This window comes from Ctenopharyngodon idella, chromosome 2 (assembly GCF_019924925.1).
Source record: "Ctenopharyngodon idella isolate HZGC_01 chromosome 2, HZGC01, whole genome shotgun sequence".
Taxonomy (NCBI): Eukaryota; Metazoa; Chordata; class Actinopteri; order Cypriniformes; family Xenocyprididae; genus Ctenopharyngodon; species Ctenopharyngodon idella.
This window is the reverse complement of record NC_067221.1, coordinates 42,761,511-42,781,454: the sequence shown is the minus strand read 5'-3', so window position 1 is coordinate 42,781,454 and position 19,944 is coordinate 42,761,511. Positions and strand designations below refer to the sequence as shown.

The 19,944-nt window shown below is 38.7% G+C and overlaps 1 protein-coding gene across 2 annotated transcripts; it reads left to right on the top strand.

The window, feature by feature from the left end:
* The first annotated feature begins 1,322 nt into the window (after positions 1 to 1,322).
* Positions 1,323 to 14,227, top strand: LOC127496623 (transmembrane protein 200C). 2 transcript variants are annotated; one of them, XM_051864258.1, is made up of 2 exons: positions 1,323 to 1,492; positions 9,870 to 14,227. In XM_051864258.1, the coding sequence occupies exon 2, from the start codon at positions 9,903 to 9,905 to the stop codon at positions 10,992 to 10,994; it is 1,092 nt and encodes a 363-aa protein (XP_051720218.1). In that variant the 5' UTR covers positions 1,323 to 1,492; positions 9,870 to 9,902; the 3' UTR covers positions 10,995 to 14,227. The 2 variants fall into 2 exon arrangements, with proteins under 2 accessions (XP_051720218.1, XP_051720209.1); XM_051864249.1 differs by having other exon boundaries at positions 1,324 to 1,497.
* The last annotated feature ends 5,717 nt before the right edge of the window (positions 14,228 to 19,944 follow it).

The following is a 19,944-nucleotide window of genomic DNA, read 5'->3' as shown; positions in this document are numbered from 1 at the left end:
CATAATTTGGACTTTTCATCTCATAAATATGCCTTAGTATGCCATAATTTGGACTTTTCATCTTAATAAATATGCAGTAGTATGCCATAATTTGGACTTTTCATCTCATAAATATGCCTTAGTATGCCATAATTTGGACTTTTCATCTCATAAATATGCCTTAGTATGTCATAATTTGGACTTTTCATCTCATAAATATGCCGTAGTATGCCATAATTTGGACTTTTCATCTCATAAATATGCCGTAGTATGCCATAATTTGGACTTTTCATCTTAATAAAATGCGTAGTATGCCATAATTTGGACTTTTCATCTCATAAATATGCCGTAGTATGCCATAATTTGGACTTTTCATCTCATAAATATGCCGTAGTATGCCATAATTTGGGACTTTTCATCTCATAATATGCCGTAGTATGCCATAATTTGGACTTTTCATCTCATAAATATGCCTTAGTATGCCATAATTTGGACTTTTCATCTTATAAATATGCCTTAGTATGCCATAATTTGGACTTTTCATCTTCATAAATATGCCTTAGTATGCCATAATTTGGACTTTTCATCTCATAAATATGCCGTAGTATGCCATAATTTGGACTTTTCATCTCATAAATATGCCGTAGTATGCCATAATTTGGACTTTTCATCTCATAAATATGCCGTAGTATGCCATAATTTGGACTTTTCATCTCATAAATATGCCGTAGTATGCCATAATTTGGACTTTTCATCTCATAAATATGCCGTAGTATGCCATAATTTGGACTTTTCATCTCATAAATATGCCGTAGTATGCCATAATTTGGACTTTTCATCTCATAAATATGCCGTAGTATGCCATAATTTGGACTTTTCATCTTAATAAAATGCGTAGTATGCCATAATTTGGACTTTTCATCTCATAAATATGCCTTAGTATGCCATAATTTGGACTTTTCATCTCATAAATATGCCGTAGTATGCCATAATTTGGACTTTTCATCTCATAAATATGCCTTAGTATGCCATAATTTGGACTTTTCATCTCATAAATATGCCGTAGTATGCCATAATTTGGACTTTTCATCTCGTAAATATGCCGTAGTATGTCATAATTTGGATTTTGCATCTCATAAATATGCCTGTGATATGTGATATGACTTTTAAAGTCATAATTAGGATTTGCTAAAACGTGTTTGGGTTTCCATATTTTTACATTGAACTGAAATATTCTATATTATTTTCTGAGATGAGAAGTACACCGTAGTGAGGTCATGTGTCAGTATTGCAGCGCGCTACAGTCTTACGGTCTCCAGTATGCAGTACGCAGTGCGCGAGTCCTCCACTCTGATCCGACCCATGTTGCTCAGGTCGAGTGTTTGGAGGCGATGGGCGGGGCCACACAGTGAACAGGAGCTGCTGCTCTCCTCCTCATATCCCTGTTTCAGCAACATCAGGATGACAATCATTGCTGAAGATGACGGAGATCCAGAGTGATGGACTGACACAGGTTCGGTGAGAACATCCAGACCTTCCACACACATGCATGTCTCTGACTTCAGTTAAACACTTGTTAAATCATCATTCTTCTGTCGCTGTCTGAGAGGGAATAATCGCGTTAAAGGCTTTTGTGTGAAAATCAATGGGAAACAAACGTCAGTTTAACGCAAAACACAGAATAATGTCTAAAGTGACTGTCGTTTTAACGCTGACTGTGATTGTTATTATGACATAATTATTGACATTTCATTGTAAACTCGACCTGTCAGATCTAATCATTTGGATGCATGTTTTATTGATGTGTTTTATTGTTTTGCACATGTTGCTTTTCATTTTTCATGTTGCGCGCGTGCATGTTTTACTCTTCGAACACAATAGAAAGTCAGTGCAAATCAATAAAACACTCTGTGAGTGAAATACAGTACAGTACAATATCAGTTCAGTAGTTTTACAATATGAACATTTCAGACCCATTAATTGGTCCAAAACAAGATTTAAATCCTAATTAATGACGTTGTGAAGTTTATTATAATGGGTTTAACTAACAAACAAACAAACAATGAAACGGAAATCTCTCAAGGTGACCTTAAAGTTGGGAGTTAACACAAGTCAACTCATACTAGATTAACAGGTATCTGTTTAATACTGTGCTCAGCTTGCCATATGCAAAAAAAATCAAATTAAGACATCATCAGTCAATTATTTGTCTGTTAATAATCTGGTTTTTGGTGCTTCACCACTAGATTAAGAAACCCTGAGACAAAAATGTAAATCCTGTCTTTATTTACTCTCCCTCATCAGGTTTAAAGGATGAAGAATGATGTTTTGTGAACTATATCTGTAGAATGTGTTGAAGTCTGAGGAGATGCTTGACATTTTCTTTGAGCGCGGACTGAAGTAGCATCTATAAATGCGGGATTGTTTGGTTTGTTTGGCGCTGACATTAAAGCCGTATGGATCAGCGTGTGGGAGTGTGTGCTTATTGTTCTACCACCTCTGAACACAGAGTGAGATGATGCTGCAGAGACCAGGACGCGCTCTTTAAAGACACAGATCCGCTGCCAGTCTTACATGTGTTTGCTGATCAATATATTCAACCTTTTCATTATTTTAAGACTTATAAGGACTTATAGGTGTAAATGCACAGATATCTGCTGAACATCCGATGCCAGCGGACACTGGAGTGTGAGTTTGTTGCTTCACCTGCAGAGAGTTTGTGATTCATGTGCTGCTTGTCCTTGTAAAACTCAAGGGTGTTGCTGTGTGGGTGCTAAGATGTCCTGGGTGGTTGCTATGGTTTCTGAGTGCTTTTAGGCACGTTGCTAGGCTGTTGCTGTGAAGTTTTGGGTGGTTGTAAGGGTGTTGCTAGGGTTTTCTGAGTGTTGCTACTGTATATGGTTGCTGGGATGTTCTGGGTGGTTGCCAGGGCGTTGCTATGCAGTTGCTAAGGTATTATGAGTATTGCTTCTGTATATGGTTGCTGGGTGGTTGCTAGGGCGTTGCTATGTGGATGCTAAAGTGGTTAAGTGTTGCTGTATTGGTTCTGGGGTGTTCTGGGTGGTTGCCAGGGCGTTGCTATGTTGTTGCTAACGTGTTGTAACTCAGTGTTACTACTGTATATGGGTGTTGGGATTGTTATGATGGTTGCTATGGTGTTGCTATGCAGTTGCTAAGGTATTATGAGTATTGCTTCTGTATATGGTTTCTGGGATGTTCTGAGTGGTTGCCAGGGCATTGCTATGTGGTTGCTATAGTGTTTGAGTGTTGCTGTATGGTTGCTGGGATGTTATGGGTGGTTGCCATGGCATTGCTATGTTGTTGCTAAGGTGTTGTGACAGAGTGTTACCACTTTATATGGGTGCAGGGATTGTAATGTGGTTGCTATGCCGTTGCTATGCAGTTGCTAAGGTTTTATGAGTATTGCTTCTGTATATGGTTTCTGGGATGTTCTGGGTGGTTGCTAGGGCGTTGCTATGTTGTTGCTAAGGGGTTCTGACTGAGTGTTACCACTGTTTATGGGTGCTGGGATTGTTATGGTGGTTGCAATGCAGTTGCTAAGATATTATGAGTATTGCTTCTGTATATTTTTTCTGGGATGTTCTGGGTGGTTGCCAGGGTGTTGCTATGTGGTTGCTTAGAATTTCTGTTGATTTCTGTTGATATACGGTTGCTGGGATGCTCTGGGGGGGGGTTCCAGGGCATTGCCATGCCATTAAGGTGCCGACACGTTAGCGTTCTGAGTGTTGCTTGTGTATTTGTTTTTTGGGGTGTTCATGGTGGTTGCCTGGGCGTTGCCATGCCATTGCTAAGGTTTGTTTTTACCATATATGGTTCCTGGGATGTTCTCTGTGGTTGCTTAGATTTTCTGAGTGTTGCTATATGGTTGCTGAGAAGCTCTGGGTGGATACTAAGGCGTTGCCATGCAGTTGCTAAGGTGTTCTGAGTGTTGCTGTACTGTATATTGTTGCTGGGATTCTCTGGGTGGTTGCTAGGGCGTTGCTATGCAGCTGCAAGGGTGTTCTTGAGTGTTTCTTATGTATTTGGTTGCTGGGATGCTCTGATTGGTTCCCAGGGCGTTGTTATGCAGTTGCAAAAGTGTTTTTAGCGTTGCTACTGTATTTGGTTGCTGGGATGCTCTATGAGGTTGCCAGGGCGTTGCTATGCAGTTGCTAGGGTTTTTGTGTATTTTTTTTCTTGTCTCGCATGAAAAGAGTCCCCCCTCAAGTCTGGTCTCTAGATATGATATTTAACATGAATTTTGCATTTTTATCATGTAGCTCTTTTTATTTATTGTAACTGATCTGGTTTCATTTCCCTCAGGTTGTGTTTTGTAATGGTCCTTCAGCGAAACTCTCAGTGTGGAGATGTTGAAAGCGTCTGTGAAGTGTCACGACCCCCTCTGCCCTCATTGACGTTCTCTGAAGGGGGTCTGACTCACGTCTGTCACTCGTAGACGCTGACATTTCCACCGGCCGTGTGTCATGACGGGTTTACTGAAGTCTTTTCACGCCATGAATTATTCATACAAACATCACTGTACGCCACGCATAATTCTGAGGGATTAGGCAAATTGAAAACCTGCTGGCAAAGGTGAATTATACATTAGTCAGTGCAATTAAGCAATGTCATCTGCTTCTGTAATTGATTATCTGATTGGAATGTATAATCGGGTTCATGAGGGGGCGCATGTGAAATCAGCGAATTTACAGATGATGTTTAATTGAAATGGGGCGGATTAATGGGAGCTGCTGGTAATGCTATCAGCCGGGACATTAGAGAGAAACAGGATCAGGCTGTCAGGAACTCGCTGTTATATCTGTAATTTCAGATGTTGAGTGTTTTTCGTGCCCATTTATGCATGAAGCATCTGCTTCCGTCATTGATGATCATTGACTGTAATCGTCTGAATATGACAAACAGAACTGCATTAGTATTAATAAAAGATTATAATTAAAAAAGCAACAAAAGTACCCCAGCTTTACTTCAGAAGAAAATGTTATTTCTCAGAGGTTGAAGAGTTTCAGTTCAGTTTTCAAGTTCAACTTTGTCCCAGATGTTTCTCCTAAAAAAAAAAAAAAAAAGTAATATTAATATAATAATAATAAAAAGACTCAAATGAGTAATAGTTATCATCCACTAAGAGTCTAGAGCTAAAAATGAAATGTGGAGCAGCTCAGATCATTAGATGAGAAACGTTTGAGATCATATTGAGATTTCTGGCTTTTGATTACATTTACATTTATTCATTTTGCAGACGCTTTTATCCAAAGCGACTTACAAGTGAGGAATACAACAAGCAAATCATCGTGAAGAGGCAAATAGACACAAGAAGTGCTCACAATACAAGTTTCAGACATTGCTTAGAGTAGCATAAGCTAGAATAGGGAGGGATTAAAGGAAGTGAAAGCATTTTTTTTAAAGATAAGGTTTAAGTGCTCTCAAAAGAGATGAGTTTTTCAGCTGTTTTTTGAATATTGCCAGGGATTCTGCATTCTGGATGAAGGCGGGGAGATCGTTTCACCACCAGGAACAGTGAATGAAAATGTTCTGGAGAGTGATTTTGTGCCACACTCTGATGGTACCATGAGCCTTCGCTCCTTTAGTGATCGCAGGCTTCTGGTAGGGATGTAGACTCGTAAGAGTGAGTGGAAGTAGGAGGGTGCTGAGCCTGTGGTAGATCTGTAAGCAAGCATCAATGCCTTCAACTTGATCTGCCAGTGCAGAAAGACGAAGAGATGCGTGACATTTTAGGCTCATTAATGACCAGACGTGCTGCAGCGTTCTGAATCATTTGTTGAGGTTTGATTGCACATGATGGAAATCCAGCCAGAAGAGCATTGCAGTAATCAAGCCTAGAAATGACCAGGGCCTGGACGAGAAGTTGTGTTGCATGTTCAGTTAGAAAAGGCCTGATTTTCCTGATGTTGTATAGTGCAAATCTGCATGACCGAGCTGTCTTCGCATTGTGGTCTTTGAAGGTCAGTTGGTCATCAAAGATTGCTCCAAGATTTCTGGCCGACCGTGATGGGGTAATCGATGACGTACCTAGCTGGATGGTGAAATTGTGCTGTAGAGTCAAATTGGCAGCGAAGACGAGAAGCTCATTTGAAAGGTTGAGCTGCAGGTGATGTTCTTTCATCCATGCCGAGATGTCCGCTAGTCAGCTTGAGATTCGTGCAGCTACTGTGGGATCATCTGGTTGGAATGAAAGGAAGAGCCGCGTGTCATCAGCATAGCAATGGTAGGAGAAACCATGTGCCTGTATGATGGGAACCAGTGATGTAGTGTATATGGAGAAGAGGAGGGGTCCAAGCACTGAACCCTGAGGAACCCCTGTGGTCAGTTGATGTGCTTTGGATACCTCCCCTCTCCAGGCAACTCTGAAAGACCTACCTGTGAGATAAGATTCAAACCAGAGAAGTGGAGTTCCTGTGATGCCCAGTGACGAGAGGGTGGACAGAAGGATCTGATGATTCACGGAGTCAAAGGCAGCAGATAGATCCAGCAGAATGAGAACTGATGATTTGAAATCAGCCTTCGCAATCTGTAGGGATTCAGTGACCGACAGTAGTGCAGTCTCGGTTGAGTGGCCACTCTTGAAACCAGATTGGTTGACGTCCAGCTGGTTATTCTGTGAGAGGATACCTGATTGAAAACAACTCGTTCAAGTGTTTTTGCTATGAATGGTAGGAGAGAGACAGGACTGTAACTGTCTACAAGTGACGTGTTTAACCCTCTGGGGTCTGAGGATTTTTGGGGCCCTGGAGAAGTTTTGACATGCCCTGACATTTGTGCTTTTTTCAGTTGTTCATAAACATATTAATGGAAAAAGTGTCATTACACTGTATTCAGCACGAACTTGGATACCATAATATGTGAGGAACATGTATGTACATGTTTGTATTTTTGAAGGAATAACGTTTATGCGTGGTTATTGAAAAAACAAAAAACTTAAGTCACTGAAATAAGGCCATAAAACTAATATTATATATGTGTTTACAAGACTTCTGGGTATTGGAGGTTGTAGACTAGAGTTTTTGCTTCAAAATGATGTAAAAATTATCCTGCCTTCTCGTTCATATAAAACAATATACTAATTTAAATGCGTGAATCTTCATGAATAATGCTGTGATTCACACCTGAGAAGACAAAGACCTGCATAATGACCCGCATAATGAGCCCTTTCAGTCAGGTAGGCAATGTGAAAAAAAACCCTTTGTGAACATGCTGATAAAAGTATTAATGTAAATATAATGTCCACTCTTGACAAAAAAACGTGATTTTTGTGATCTCATGCACGTATTAGAGTTAGGGTTAAGGAGTCTCAAGTCTCTAGCCAAATAATGGTTTTCTATTTTAATATACTTTGTTAATGTGCAGTTGACAAACTATACATCATTAAAAATATCTTATACTCAAGCTTCACATTTTGACCTCTGTTTTACTCTTATAGTGACCGTAATTTGTTAATAGCCTATGCGTCAGGAGTTATGAATATGAAAAACGGAGTCGTTACCTTTGATAAAACAACATCCATCAAGGCTTTTAGCTTAAAAGCATGCACATTTGGAGAAATATTGATGGATTCTCATATGTTTATGTCAATTTTCTATACAGAGGAGTAATATAAAATATTTATTCAATATTTATTGTCATCACTATGAGCGCTGGATACTGTTTTCAATTCATACTTGCAGCTGGAGGACGCTCTGTGCACCTTTAGTCCACAAATGTCTCAGTGAAGAACAGACATACCATGTAACTAACAACGGAGGCTTCCAGAGATCGCTAACCATGGCTATAACATGCAGATAAACACTTTTGAAGATAATAAATACACGATTGCGACGATGTATGCATGTATTGCCTCAGAATTTGTGTCTGAATAGCGCTCGCTCCGTGGGCATGGCCGCATTAGCGGATAATGAGCTGACTCACGGATGTCTGACATATGTCTCTTTTCATTCAGATTACATAAACAGAGAATTTTTGTTTTCGATTTGACTTACACGATTTAAAACCTGACATTTCAACGTCTCTTTAGACATAAGTCTAATTTTTTTGTGATTAGTATTCACTAAGTTACAGTTCATTTTCTGAGAACTATCAGATTGGACTTCGTTCAGAGGGAGACGACAGATCACGCATCATGTTAGTTTTCTTTATTTTGCAAAAACCACAACATTTTGTTTTTACTCTGAGTGTACACAAATAAATGATGTATAAAAAATGGTGTATAACTCTTAATTGTATGTGCAAAATTGACGGAGTATTTTGAGTCTCTTTCATACTGATAAGAAAAAAGCAAGGTGGTATCGCCGGCGCGACCAGCCGACCTCTGAGTGTTAATGTGGGTTTTTTAAGCAGTGGGTTACCCGAGCCTGCTTGAATGCGGTAGGGAAAATGCCAGTGTGGAGAGATGTGTTGATAATGTGTGTAAGTGCTGGTAGAAGTGTAGGAGAGATGGCTTGTAGAAGGTGTGACGGAATGGGATCTAAAGGGCAGGTGGTACTAGTGAGTAGAAGTTTAGATACTTCTGCCTCATTGAGGGGAGAGAAGGAAGAGAGAATATTTGTGGCTGTGGATGTGGTTGGACTGAGTTCCTGTGTGTGTGGAGCTGAGAACTGACTGCTGATGGTTGTTGTTTTGTCAGTGAAGAAATTAGCAAAATCATCAGCAGTTAAGGAGGTGGTGGTGGAGGGGGACAGAGGAGAGAGCTGAATGTTTTGTGCGTGTGTTTGAAGCACGGAAATATGAAGATTTAGCAGGCAAGAACTTCATCAGAAAAGGATGAGAGCAGAGACCGAAACCTGCCTAGGTCAGATGAGTCTTTGGATTTGCGCCAAATTTTTCAGATAGCCACGGGTTAGGTGGAGTAGCACGTGCTGGTCTGGATGACAGAGGATAGATACTGTCTAGAGAAGAAGTTAAAGTGGAACATAACGTGTCTGTTGCTGTATTTACATCCAGAGATGAAAGATGTGTGGGTGAGGGAACAGAGGATGACACGACAGAGGAAAGATGAGAGGGAGAACGAGAGTGCAGGTTTCGTCTGAAGTTAACTGGTAGAGGGGTTGGTGGTGAGTCGTAGATTAAAAGTAATAAAGAAATGATCGGATATGTGCAGAGGTTTTACCAAAATGTTGACTGTGATACAGCTGCGTGTGTAAATTAGGTCAAGTTGGTTGCCAGATTTGTGGGGACTTGTGGAGACGAGCCGTATGAGATCGAACGAAGCTAGAAGAGAGAGGAAGTCTGAAGCATAAGGCTTCTCTAGATGGTTGTTGAAATCACCAAAGAGTACAAGTGGACTGCCATCCTCAGGGAATGAGGACAGCAGCATGTCCAGTTCCTCTACAAAGGTACCCAGTTGGCCTGGGGGGCGATAAATTACTACAATATGCATTTTGACCGGGGTTGTAATTGCAATATCATGAAACTCAAACGAATTGTAGTTGCATAGAGAAGGGTGAGTTGAGTATGAGAAATGAGAAGAGCAGTGCCCCTACCCCTCCAGACTGGCGAGGAGAGAAAGAGAAGTTGTTAGAGAGAGCAGCGGGAGTTGCCGAGTCTTCTGGACGAATCCAGGTCTCAGTCAAGCCCAAGATATTGAGAGTAGATTTAGTAGCAAAGGCTGGAATGAAGGTTTGATTGCAAACCTTAGTATCTTAGCAAAAATTTGAGATGCTGTTGAGATCTCTTCAAAAACTCTAGATCAGACACATGCTCATCTCAGTTTCCTCTCCATTTAATTTCTTTGTTGTCTTTGGGGAAACTACTGAAATATTAACGCTGCAAAAAATGATGTTCTATATATACTAAATAGACTTAATATCTTCAGTCATTTTGTTTCTCAATTTCCTGTTCTCTTTCCTTCCCACCCACAGGATGATTGACAGGCCCACGACCCAATAGGCACGATGATCGCTACAGGTGGGCTGCTGAGAATTTCGCGGCGCCAGGATTCACTGCGATCCAAGAACCGTGCGGAGAACAAGAAGAAGAGGAAAGCCAAGAAAAAACGAAAGAACGACGTTGTTGTGGTGAAAGGAAAACTGAAGCTGTGCTCCGTCTCGGGGCTGGTGGCGGCGCTTGGCGTTTTGATCCTACTAGTCGGCATCGCCATGGCCGTACTGGGATACTGGCCTAGAGATCGCACGGATGGGGCGGCACAGCGAGCGAAACAGGCTAACCTCACAAGCAATAACATGGTGGTGGTGTCGAGCGAGTTGGCCGACAGAAACTCTTCATCACGTTCACTCGGCTTCTTCCACAGTCTGTTTGCGGGTTACTTATACTCGGATAATCTCAAAGTCTTTGGGCCTTTAGTGATGGGCATCGGGATTTTCCTCTTCATCTGTGCAAATGCCGTTCTGCATGAGGACCGTGACAAGAAAACTAAAATCATAAATCTGAGGGATATTTACTCCACAGTCATAGACATTCACGGTTTGCGCGCCAAAGACTGTGTCCCGTTCAACGGCCTCATCAGTTACATGCAGTCCAGGAGCATCGAGGGGAAAGCGGGAAACCACAGGCGTCCGTCGTGCGTGAGAAAGTGCGCAAAGCGCAAGTCGTCAATTTATAGTATATCCCGAGGATCCGAGGAAACGCAGTGGGAGACGGGCTCCATCGTCACGTCGTCCGTTAACGCGTTCACCTTACCCGTCATCAAACTCAACAACTGCGACATGCAGGAGCACGACATCTCGCGCCGCAGGAGCTGCTCCGCCGCGCTGGAAACCAGAGCGCAGGTGTCAAGGACGCGCATGTCGCTTTCCCAGGATTCCAAGCTCGACGTGGCTGTGGCGGGGAGGCGGGTCACGGGGTCGCGCCTGTCCCTGAGCACGCTGTCGGATCCCGGTTGTCGGGATGAACGATCGCGGAGGTTCAGCTGTCCCAGACTGGAGCGCTCGGGCAGTAAGGGCTACATTAAACTGGGAGATTCGCTCGCAGGTGTCAGAGGAAGTGAGGATAAAGAGACACACACACTTCCAAACTGCAGCCCCTAAAAACACCTTTAAATGTCTGAATGTCACTGCGGATGATGCTTGTGTTTGATGATGATGCATCATGTATAACTAACAAACCACAAACAAACAAACAAACAAACACATACTGACTGTCTTCATCTACTGGTTTATCAGTTCAGATTAAACGTGTTTGTGCATCTTTCTATACAGTATAAAGACTCTTGCTGTGGTGTTTTTTTTTTTAATCACATTTATAAGTGTGACTGAACAGATTCACTGCAAAAAATGATACAGTACAAATATCTAAACATTCTTGAATCCAGCAAAATTACTTTTTTAAAAACAAGAACAAATATATGCTAATTGGGTCCGAAAAATTCACGTATTTCAAAGAAACAATGTGTTTTATTTTACTCCATTGGCAGATATTTGTTCTTGTTTTAAACTGGACCTATAATGCTCCCTTCACAAGATGTAATATAAGTCTCTGGTGTCTCCAGAATGTGTCTGTGAAGTTTCAGCTCAAAATACCCCACAGATCATTTATTATAGCTTGTCAAATTTGCTCCTATTTGGGTGTGAGCAAAAACATGCCGTTTTTGTGTGTGTCCCTTTAAATGCAAATGAGCTGCTTCTCCCGCCCCCTTTCCAGAAGAGGGCGGAGCTTTAACAGCTCGTGCTTCGGTCGCTCAACAACAACAAAGCTGGAGAATCTCACGCAGACAAAATGAGGATTGTCAGTAACGGTGTTCAGCCTTACATTGTTCAAACCGGAGTCGACACTGATGGAGAGACTCAGGAAGAAGTTACAACTTTTAGACGTTTCTGAATGGTTAGTGGATAAATTTATGTAGTTGCTGTGGAGTTGATTCAACTCATCCACTAGCATGTGCCGTCATGTTCATCTTTTGTGTTGAATTGATCCTCGTTTGTGAAGCAGTCCGGCGTAAAATGACGGCATGTCAACAACACTCTACTACAACAACTCTTCCTCTTCTCTAAAGCAGCCCAACATGGCCCGCCCCCTTTGTTGTGTGTTCTCGGGGGCGGGGTTTATGTAAATGTTAGGGTTTGTGATGTCACTAACCCGGGAAGAAGCTCGTTGTAGTCCCTACCAGCCGTTTGTTGTAGTCCTTAAACAGCGATTTCTGTAAAAGAAAATCTCTCCCTTTACATTGAACTTTGAGTGTCGTAACTTTGCAGATGTTGTTTATGATCAAACAGCAACATTACACACTAACTAAAGTTAAAAAAGTCAAATCATAATCAAGGACCCCTTTAAGCAAAAACTTGCTTCATTTTCATACATTTTTCATAAAACAAGACTTAATATCTTCAGTCATTTTGCTTCTCCAGTAAATGTATCTTGATTTAAGTATATTTAGATATTTGTGCTGGAAAACAAGTCAGAAATCAAATGTCAAATGTTTGTAAAGTGATATTTTGTATCTAATGACATTCAGACATTTTTATGTGTCTGTGTACTTTTTGTGGTCACTGTACGCTACTGTTCAAAAGTTTGCAATTAATACTTTTATTCATCAAGGATGTGTTAAATTGATCAAAAGTGACAGAGCAGTTTCTTGAGCATCAAATCATCATATCAGAATGATTTCTGAAGGATCATGTGACACTGAAGACTGGAGTAATGATGCTGAAAATTCAGCTTTGATCACAGGAATAAATTACACTTTACTATATATTCACATAGAAAACTGTTATTTTAAACTGGAATAATATTTCACAATTTTTACTGTATTTTTGATCAAATTAACACAGCCTTGGTGAACAGAAGAGACTCTTTCAAAAAATATTACAAAATCTCACTCATCTCAAACATTTGAAGCAGGATGAAAAATGAAAACCATTTAGAAAATGTGTAAGACCTTAATATCATATGTTGATGTTCATCATTTTATATATTTGAGAACATTAGTAGCAAAGATCCGTGTTCAGACTAATGATGTTTCTATATCAATTCTAGATCTGTTCTAGATTTCACTCTCACATTCTTATTCACTATTTCTGACCTTTTTTAGATTTTTCGTTGTTGTTGTTGTTGTAAGAAAGAGTTTGTTAAAAATGAAAAATTCTGTCATCATGTCACTATAAACCCTTTATTTAATCAGACAAAGAAAAATTCACTTTTATAAAAACACATCTTCTTGAAAGATGATAATATTGTTTTGACTCACGAGGAACAAAAAGCATCATAACATTCATAATTCATGATGTGAGCACATTAACTGAACTCATCTGATACTGTATGAAATTAAAAGTAATTAAGCATAAGAATATGTCTATATTTACTCGCAGATGAGTCATTTGACAGCAGGTGTAGGCGCTGCCTGCTAACGAACTACTAGTTTATAATTAAAGTTTTTATGCATTTTTTTAGTTTTATTTACTGTAGCAAATTAAGATGTTCAACCTTAAAATGTTTCACCATGAGCTTTCTTTCTTTCCCAGCCAACGCTAACGTTCTGGCAAGGTTCTCTCAACGTTATGAACAGTAACGTTAATAGAACGTTCAATTTTTAAATGTTACTAATTGTTCAGAGAACATTCAGATGTAACATTCTCATAAACAATGAAATGGAATGTTTCCTAACATTCGTATACCAAAAAAAAAAAAAAAATTTGAACATTCAGAAATAATGTTTTCATAACTTCATTGGAACATATATTGTGTTAGCTGGGATCTTTCTTTCTTTTAAATACATTCCAGTGTTTTTACTTTCTATTTGTACTGTATTGTATGTCAATATCAGATATAAATTAGTGTAAGAAAAGAACATGAAGTTGTTTTGAGTCTTTAACATGATTCTGATGTAGAAAAGCGTCGTGCCTTTTGACGAACTGTTACAGGATGTTTTGTGTAGCTTCGATCTACTCGTATCTGTTGTTATATTTAGACTTCACACTTCACTGTATATCTGTCACAGTTTTTATATGTTTATTATAAAATAGCGTAATCACAACTACTAGATCCTGAAAGTATTGTGTCCGTGTGGGACAGCAGCACTGACATCAGTGTTCATGTTTCAGATGTTATAAACACACACAGCTCATATTATGCAACTTTGCACTTGTTGTTTTTGTATTTTCACTCATTTTTAGTGAGCAGATGTTGTATACACAAGGGCAATAACTGATTTAGCCGAGGACTCGGGTCTTTTAGACACTTTGTTGGTGATTTTCGAGAGTTTGTTGAGACTGTAGCTGTATAATAGTTTTAGCTGCTACATCACAATAAAGTTCTTTGAGTTGATTCTGTCCTGCATTGATCTTCTGCTGTCTCAAACCTCTCTGTGATGTTATAAACAGGTTTATACTGACATCTAGTGGAGAATTAGTGATCTGCTTCAGACTGACTGTCTGTGTATTTCTACATTTATTAATTTTAGTTCATTTCAGCATTTACTAGTGCGTTTTTTGAGTATCTGTTAAATAAATGCTGTTTATTGTTAGTTTCTGTTAAATTTGAGTTTGCAGCACAAATTATATTTAAATGAAACTGCACTTTTTGAGGGAAAACCGTGTTATTCAAATATACATGAATTCATAAATGAGTCTGACACTGACAGGTTGTTTTTTCCTGCTCTAAAGACTTTAGTTCATGGACTTTGACCTTCACTATTCCTGATATTCTTCAGGTCACATCACATGAAGATCTGAGATTGTCTCTTTATCTAGAATTGCACATCCATGTTACTACAGAATATAATAAACTTTAATATCCATGGGGAAACATGCCTTTGATTGTTGTACCTTTGGCATTTGTATTATTTAAAAGGCTGCAAACTTTAATTTTATTTAAATGTATTTACATAAAATACTCAAAATATCGCAGTGGATGATATATTCACCAAGACATCTGTATCAAATTACCTCAGCATTACAGTCACATATATATAGTTTATCAAAGTTGATCAAATAAACCCATAAATTGTAATCTCAGAGTGTCTGAGGAGTCACCCTTCCCAGATAAGACTCCAGGAAGGAGGGGATTACATTTAGGGTGTGGTTAAGACGACAGCGAGCCAATCACAGGCACAGGGGGCGTGGCCTTCCCGTACCAGCCTCCGCCCAAGGAAACTTGTGAAGGCGAGCGTGTGATTGAGGTGGAAGCTCGTCAGGTGAAACAGTCTTTCTGCTCGTGTCCTGACAGCGTGTGTTTGGATCAAATGCTGCTTTATCTTCACTGACATTTGTCCAAGGATCCTCTGAGAGCGACTCTGTGTCAGGTGATGTTTAACGCGTTTGTGTACTAACTTACAATGTTTTTAAGTGCGTGTTAACGCTGTTCCTTTAGGTCAGATAAGATTAGTAACATGTTTACGTATGTATTTGATAAATAATTAGGTATATGAAACCATTTGTAGATATAGTTCTGCTTTGAATGTGTCAGTGAGTGAGTTTTTGTTCAAAGTGACATTGGAAACTCAGTAGCTGATCCAAAAAAGTGCATTTTTGCTGTACAACTACTGAAAATATTGATTGTTTTAGATTACTAGAAATCTTCAAATCTAGTGGAGTGTTTTAGACGTAAAAATGAGTGCTGTCAAATCGATTAATCGCATCTAAACACACACACACACACACAAATATTATTAATATGTATGACTAAAGTAGTTCATGGTCATGTGGTGTGACAAATGAATTTTAATAGTATATTATTTCTTTAATTTTGCATGTAGCCTCAGTTAATATGAGCTCATAAAAGTTGTTTAAATCAGTATTCGATGCTGTATATGTATATCATGTTACACTTTCCAAAAGTATTTCATAACTACCTGTGAATACACTAGTGTAAAAGTCATCTCTCAGATATCTGATTCTTCATCTGTTTGAGATCTTGATCACTCAATATGGATGTTGAATGTTTCTCTTTCCTCTTTTCCCTGGATTATGGGCTCCTGGTGCCGTGGATGTGGATGTGTGCATCTGGATTTTGTCTGTCCGGTGAGTCACTTTCCAAAAGAAACACAATTTTACCATCCTGCGGTCAGCGGATATCTTTGACATTTGGGGGTTTTCCAAAAAAACCTCCTTTGATGTATTTCTAGAACAGGAAACCCCCCAAAATTGCTAAATTATACTCCAGGAACACAGCGAGAACACTTTCAGATTCACTTCAACATGAAAAGCACAGCTATGAATGACTTTAGTGCTCGACCAATAATAATATATCAGCATTTTTATTTAATAATAATAATAATATTTTCACCAGTAGACAGCAGAGTGACCAGTGGCTCATGATTATGTTATTAAGCAATATAATTAAAATGAACCAAATGTAAGTTTCATCTAAAGTACTGCAATAAACTCTGTTCTTCCTCAGTGTTTCTGTCTTGTTTTCCAGCACAAATATCTAAACATTCTTAAATCAAGATACATTTACTGGAGAAGAGAAATGACTGAAGATATGAAGTAAAAATGTTTAAAAACGTTTGTGCTTAAAACAAGAACAAATATCTGCCAATGGAGTCAGAAAAATAAATATAATTCAAAGAGAAAACAAGATTATTTTTCTGACTCCATTGGCAGATATTTGTTCTTGTTTTAAACACAAACGTTTTTAAACATTTTTACGTAATATCTTCAGTCATTTCTCTTCTCCAGTAAATGTATCTTGATTTAAGAAACGTTAGATATTTGTGCTGGAAAACAAGACAGAAACACTGAGGAAGAACAGTTTATTTCGCAGCGAATGGTCTTTAAATCAGTCAGTTCATCGGCCAGACTGCTTATCTGTTATATTCAGCAAAAGATGCCGTCATTGAGGGTCGTTTGCAGTGTATTGGACAGTCCTGTTCTGTGTGCTGACGGTGTCTTTTTTACGCTCTCGTGTGTTTGAGTCATCTCTGTGTGACTGCAGACTAAGTGAAGATTGCTTTGGAAAGAGGAAATGATTGTTGCTTTGCTTGTTTTCATTTCCTCCTGCCGGTTTTTGCTGATGTGCATTTGGATTTTTGGCTTCCTACATGAAACGCATGACAGAGAAATCTATAAGAAAACATTCCAGACTGGTTAAATACTGTAGAGTTGCTCCACAGCTCATTCTCATCCTGTTCTGTGCTTGATAGTGACTGTCTGACTCTGATAGCGTTTGTTTACCTGTTGGTTTTCTGTACCTGATCTTTAAGTCTGGATGAGGATATTGATTTCCAGTCGTCTGCAGGTTTGTGTTGGAGGTTTTTGTCACACATCTGATAAACGTGCAGATATTCTGCAATGGGAATGATGCGAAGAATCTCGGTGGGAAGTCAAACCGTTAATTTCGGTCTAGTTGTGAACTTGCTTTTGGAGCAGTTACACTTGAGATCAGTGCATTTCAGATATTTGTGTTTTTAAACACTGCTTATTCCTTCTTGCAGTTTTCTCATTTAGGCTCATGAATGTGTGTGCAAAGTTTTGACACACAAGTGTGTTTTGGAAAGGCTGTATAAGTTTTGGTTGCACTGATGCTTAAATTGACTCACCATTGATTTCAATGCAATTCACCAAAAATCAACTCTTTGAAAAAAGGTAAAGAGTCTGATTTAAAAAAAAAAAAAAAAAAAAAAAAAGACCTTTATTTTAGCATGTCAGAGACTAAATCCGATCGGAACCAAACCAGTGCAGAAAGATTCTCTGGAGAGGGAATAGCAATAATTAACAAAAAAAAAGTTGAATTTTCGATTCACCGTTGTTACAGGGCGCCAAAATGTTCGAAGTGGGCGGGGCCACTTTTACTAAAATGGTGTTAAATCTTGAACGGAATGAGAGATTTTCACCAAACTTGGTACACACCTGTATGGGCTCATTCTGTGGTCACGTGAAAAATACTGCGGTGATTGGCCACTTCGGTGGCACTATAACATGAAAAAAAAAACTTGAAAACGGCTATAACTACGCAGCCGTTAGTCTGATTGACTTAAGAATTGGCATGCAGCGTCTTTGTCCAAGGTGCCATGACTGTTTATGAGGACATTTGCATATCTTAAAAAACATGGCCATCATCGGCCAATGAAGTTTGAGCACATATTAGACAAGGTTAACGGAGGCCGATTTGAACGAAATTCGCTGGGCCTGTTTGACTTACGGCTCTAGAGGTCTGTGCTAAATTTGAAAGAAATCAGCCACTGGGTGGCGCTGTCGTGTTTTACACATTAAATATCATGCAATATTTTGCACATACACACAATATTCATATCATATGTTAAATCTCCACACAACTCAAGAACCACTGCTGTCAATCAAATGGTTCGTTTAATATTGAGAATTGAGAATATTTTAAAAAAAAACTACTTTTGTGAATTAGTCCTACTCAATAAACCCAGTGCAATTTTCTGGACTCTCTAATTCAAGTTTTTCAACTAATATTTAACTACTTTATTTCAATTATCAAAAATGTTTTTAACAGTGTAGCTTTAGTTAACAATAATAACCTGCAACAGGAGGGTTGAACTTTTACCTTTGACCCCAATGAGATCTTGACATTGACCTCCTAAAACAGTAAAAACTTTGGTGAAAACAGAGCATTCTTCAGCCTTCTTCTAACTTATGTAAGTCCACTGCAGGATGATGAAGTTCGTCGGGGTCAAAGGTCACGTGGGCGCATTTCTGCCTGTTTATTGGGTGATAAGGAGCCGCTCAAAGGTCCAAGTCGTTCATAGTATGGAGATGCCCTCGTTCGGGGCTGTTTTCCTCACCGTTCAGCTGAGTTGGCACCGCCTGGCCTCATAGACTTTGCTCGCACTTATTCATGCTCATTTTGCACTTTTTCTTTCCAAGTTCCTGAATCCTGCTCCACGTGAGCGTTGTGTGAAGCTCAGCAGAAGTCCAGATAACAGCTCAGACCTTGTCTTCAGTCAAAGGTCTGATAAGACGCCTCAGATTGGCCTGTCACCCGCGTGGATGACGCTTCTTTTGCCCATATAAAGACATGCCGTCCCAGTGGGCAAGAGCCTGTCGGCGGGTATTTATAGTGGGAATGTTTGAGCAACCGAAATGATGCGTCTTAAAAACACTTTTAACCCTCTGCTGCTCCTCATTCCCCAGCCAAATTTAGCCGAAAATCTCAAATGTAACTTTAGTACTTTTAGTAAAATCAGTGTTATATATTTTTGTTCAATAATATTTGTATTCAATATTTTGTACAGTATTTTGAGGACATTTTATGGTACTACGTCGTATTTATGCAATAATTATGATCCACTTTATAAATCTGACACCTCCAAATGTATCTTTTTTTTTTAGTAAAATTAATATATATATGTATTTGTTAAATAATATTTTTTATTTAATATTTAGTTTTTTTGAGTGAATTTTATGCTACTACGTAATATTTATGCAGTAATTATGATCCATTTGTTTCTGCAATTTTTAAAATAAAATTAATTAATCTATACATTTTTTTTTTCTCTAATTTTTTAAATTATTTCTCAGTTAACCCCTTCATTGTTTGCTTTTTTCTGCATCGTGGCTGATTTGTAGATTGTACACCCCAAAAAATTCTGTTTATTTTAAATTTATTTATTTATTTTATAATTCCTGTTCATTTCTATGGTTGTCATTTTTGACTGCAAGGAATATTAGTCAGTATTATTATCATTTTAAACTAAAACTAAAAAAAACATTGTTAATTGAAATAAAGCTGAAATAAAATATAAATATTAGCTTAAAAACTTAAACTGAATGAAAATTAGAAATATAATATATAAAAATAAAGGCTAATTCAAAATATTAATAAAAAAACAAATAATATATTTGCATAAAGAAACAAAGCTTTGGGATTTTTTTTGCATTGTTTCATTCATCAAAATGTCACATTTATCTCCCAAATTCTCATTAATGTAATATTTGAAATTTGTGCATTTTCCTTTTGATATTTTTGCGTGTCAGACGATGTACAGTGTGTGTTTTTCCCTTTTGTCCTTGTCATGCAAATTTGCCGTCACGGATATTTCTGCTATCCAAAGGTCACATGCGGTCATATTGCTGG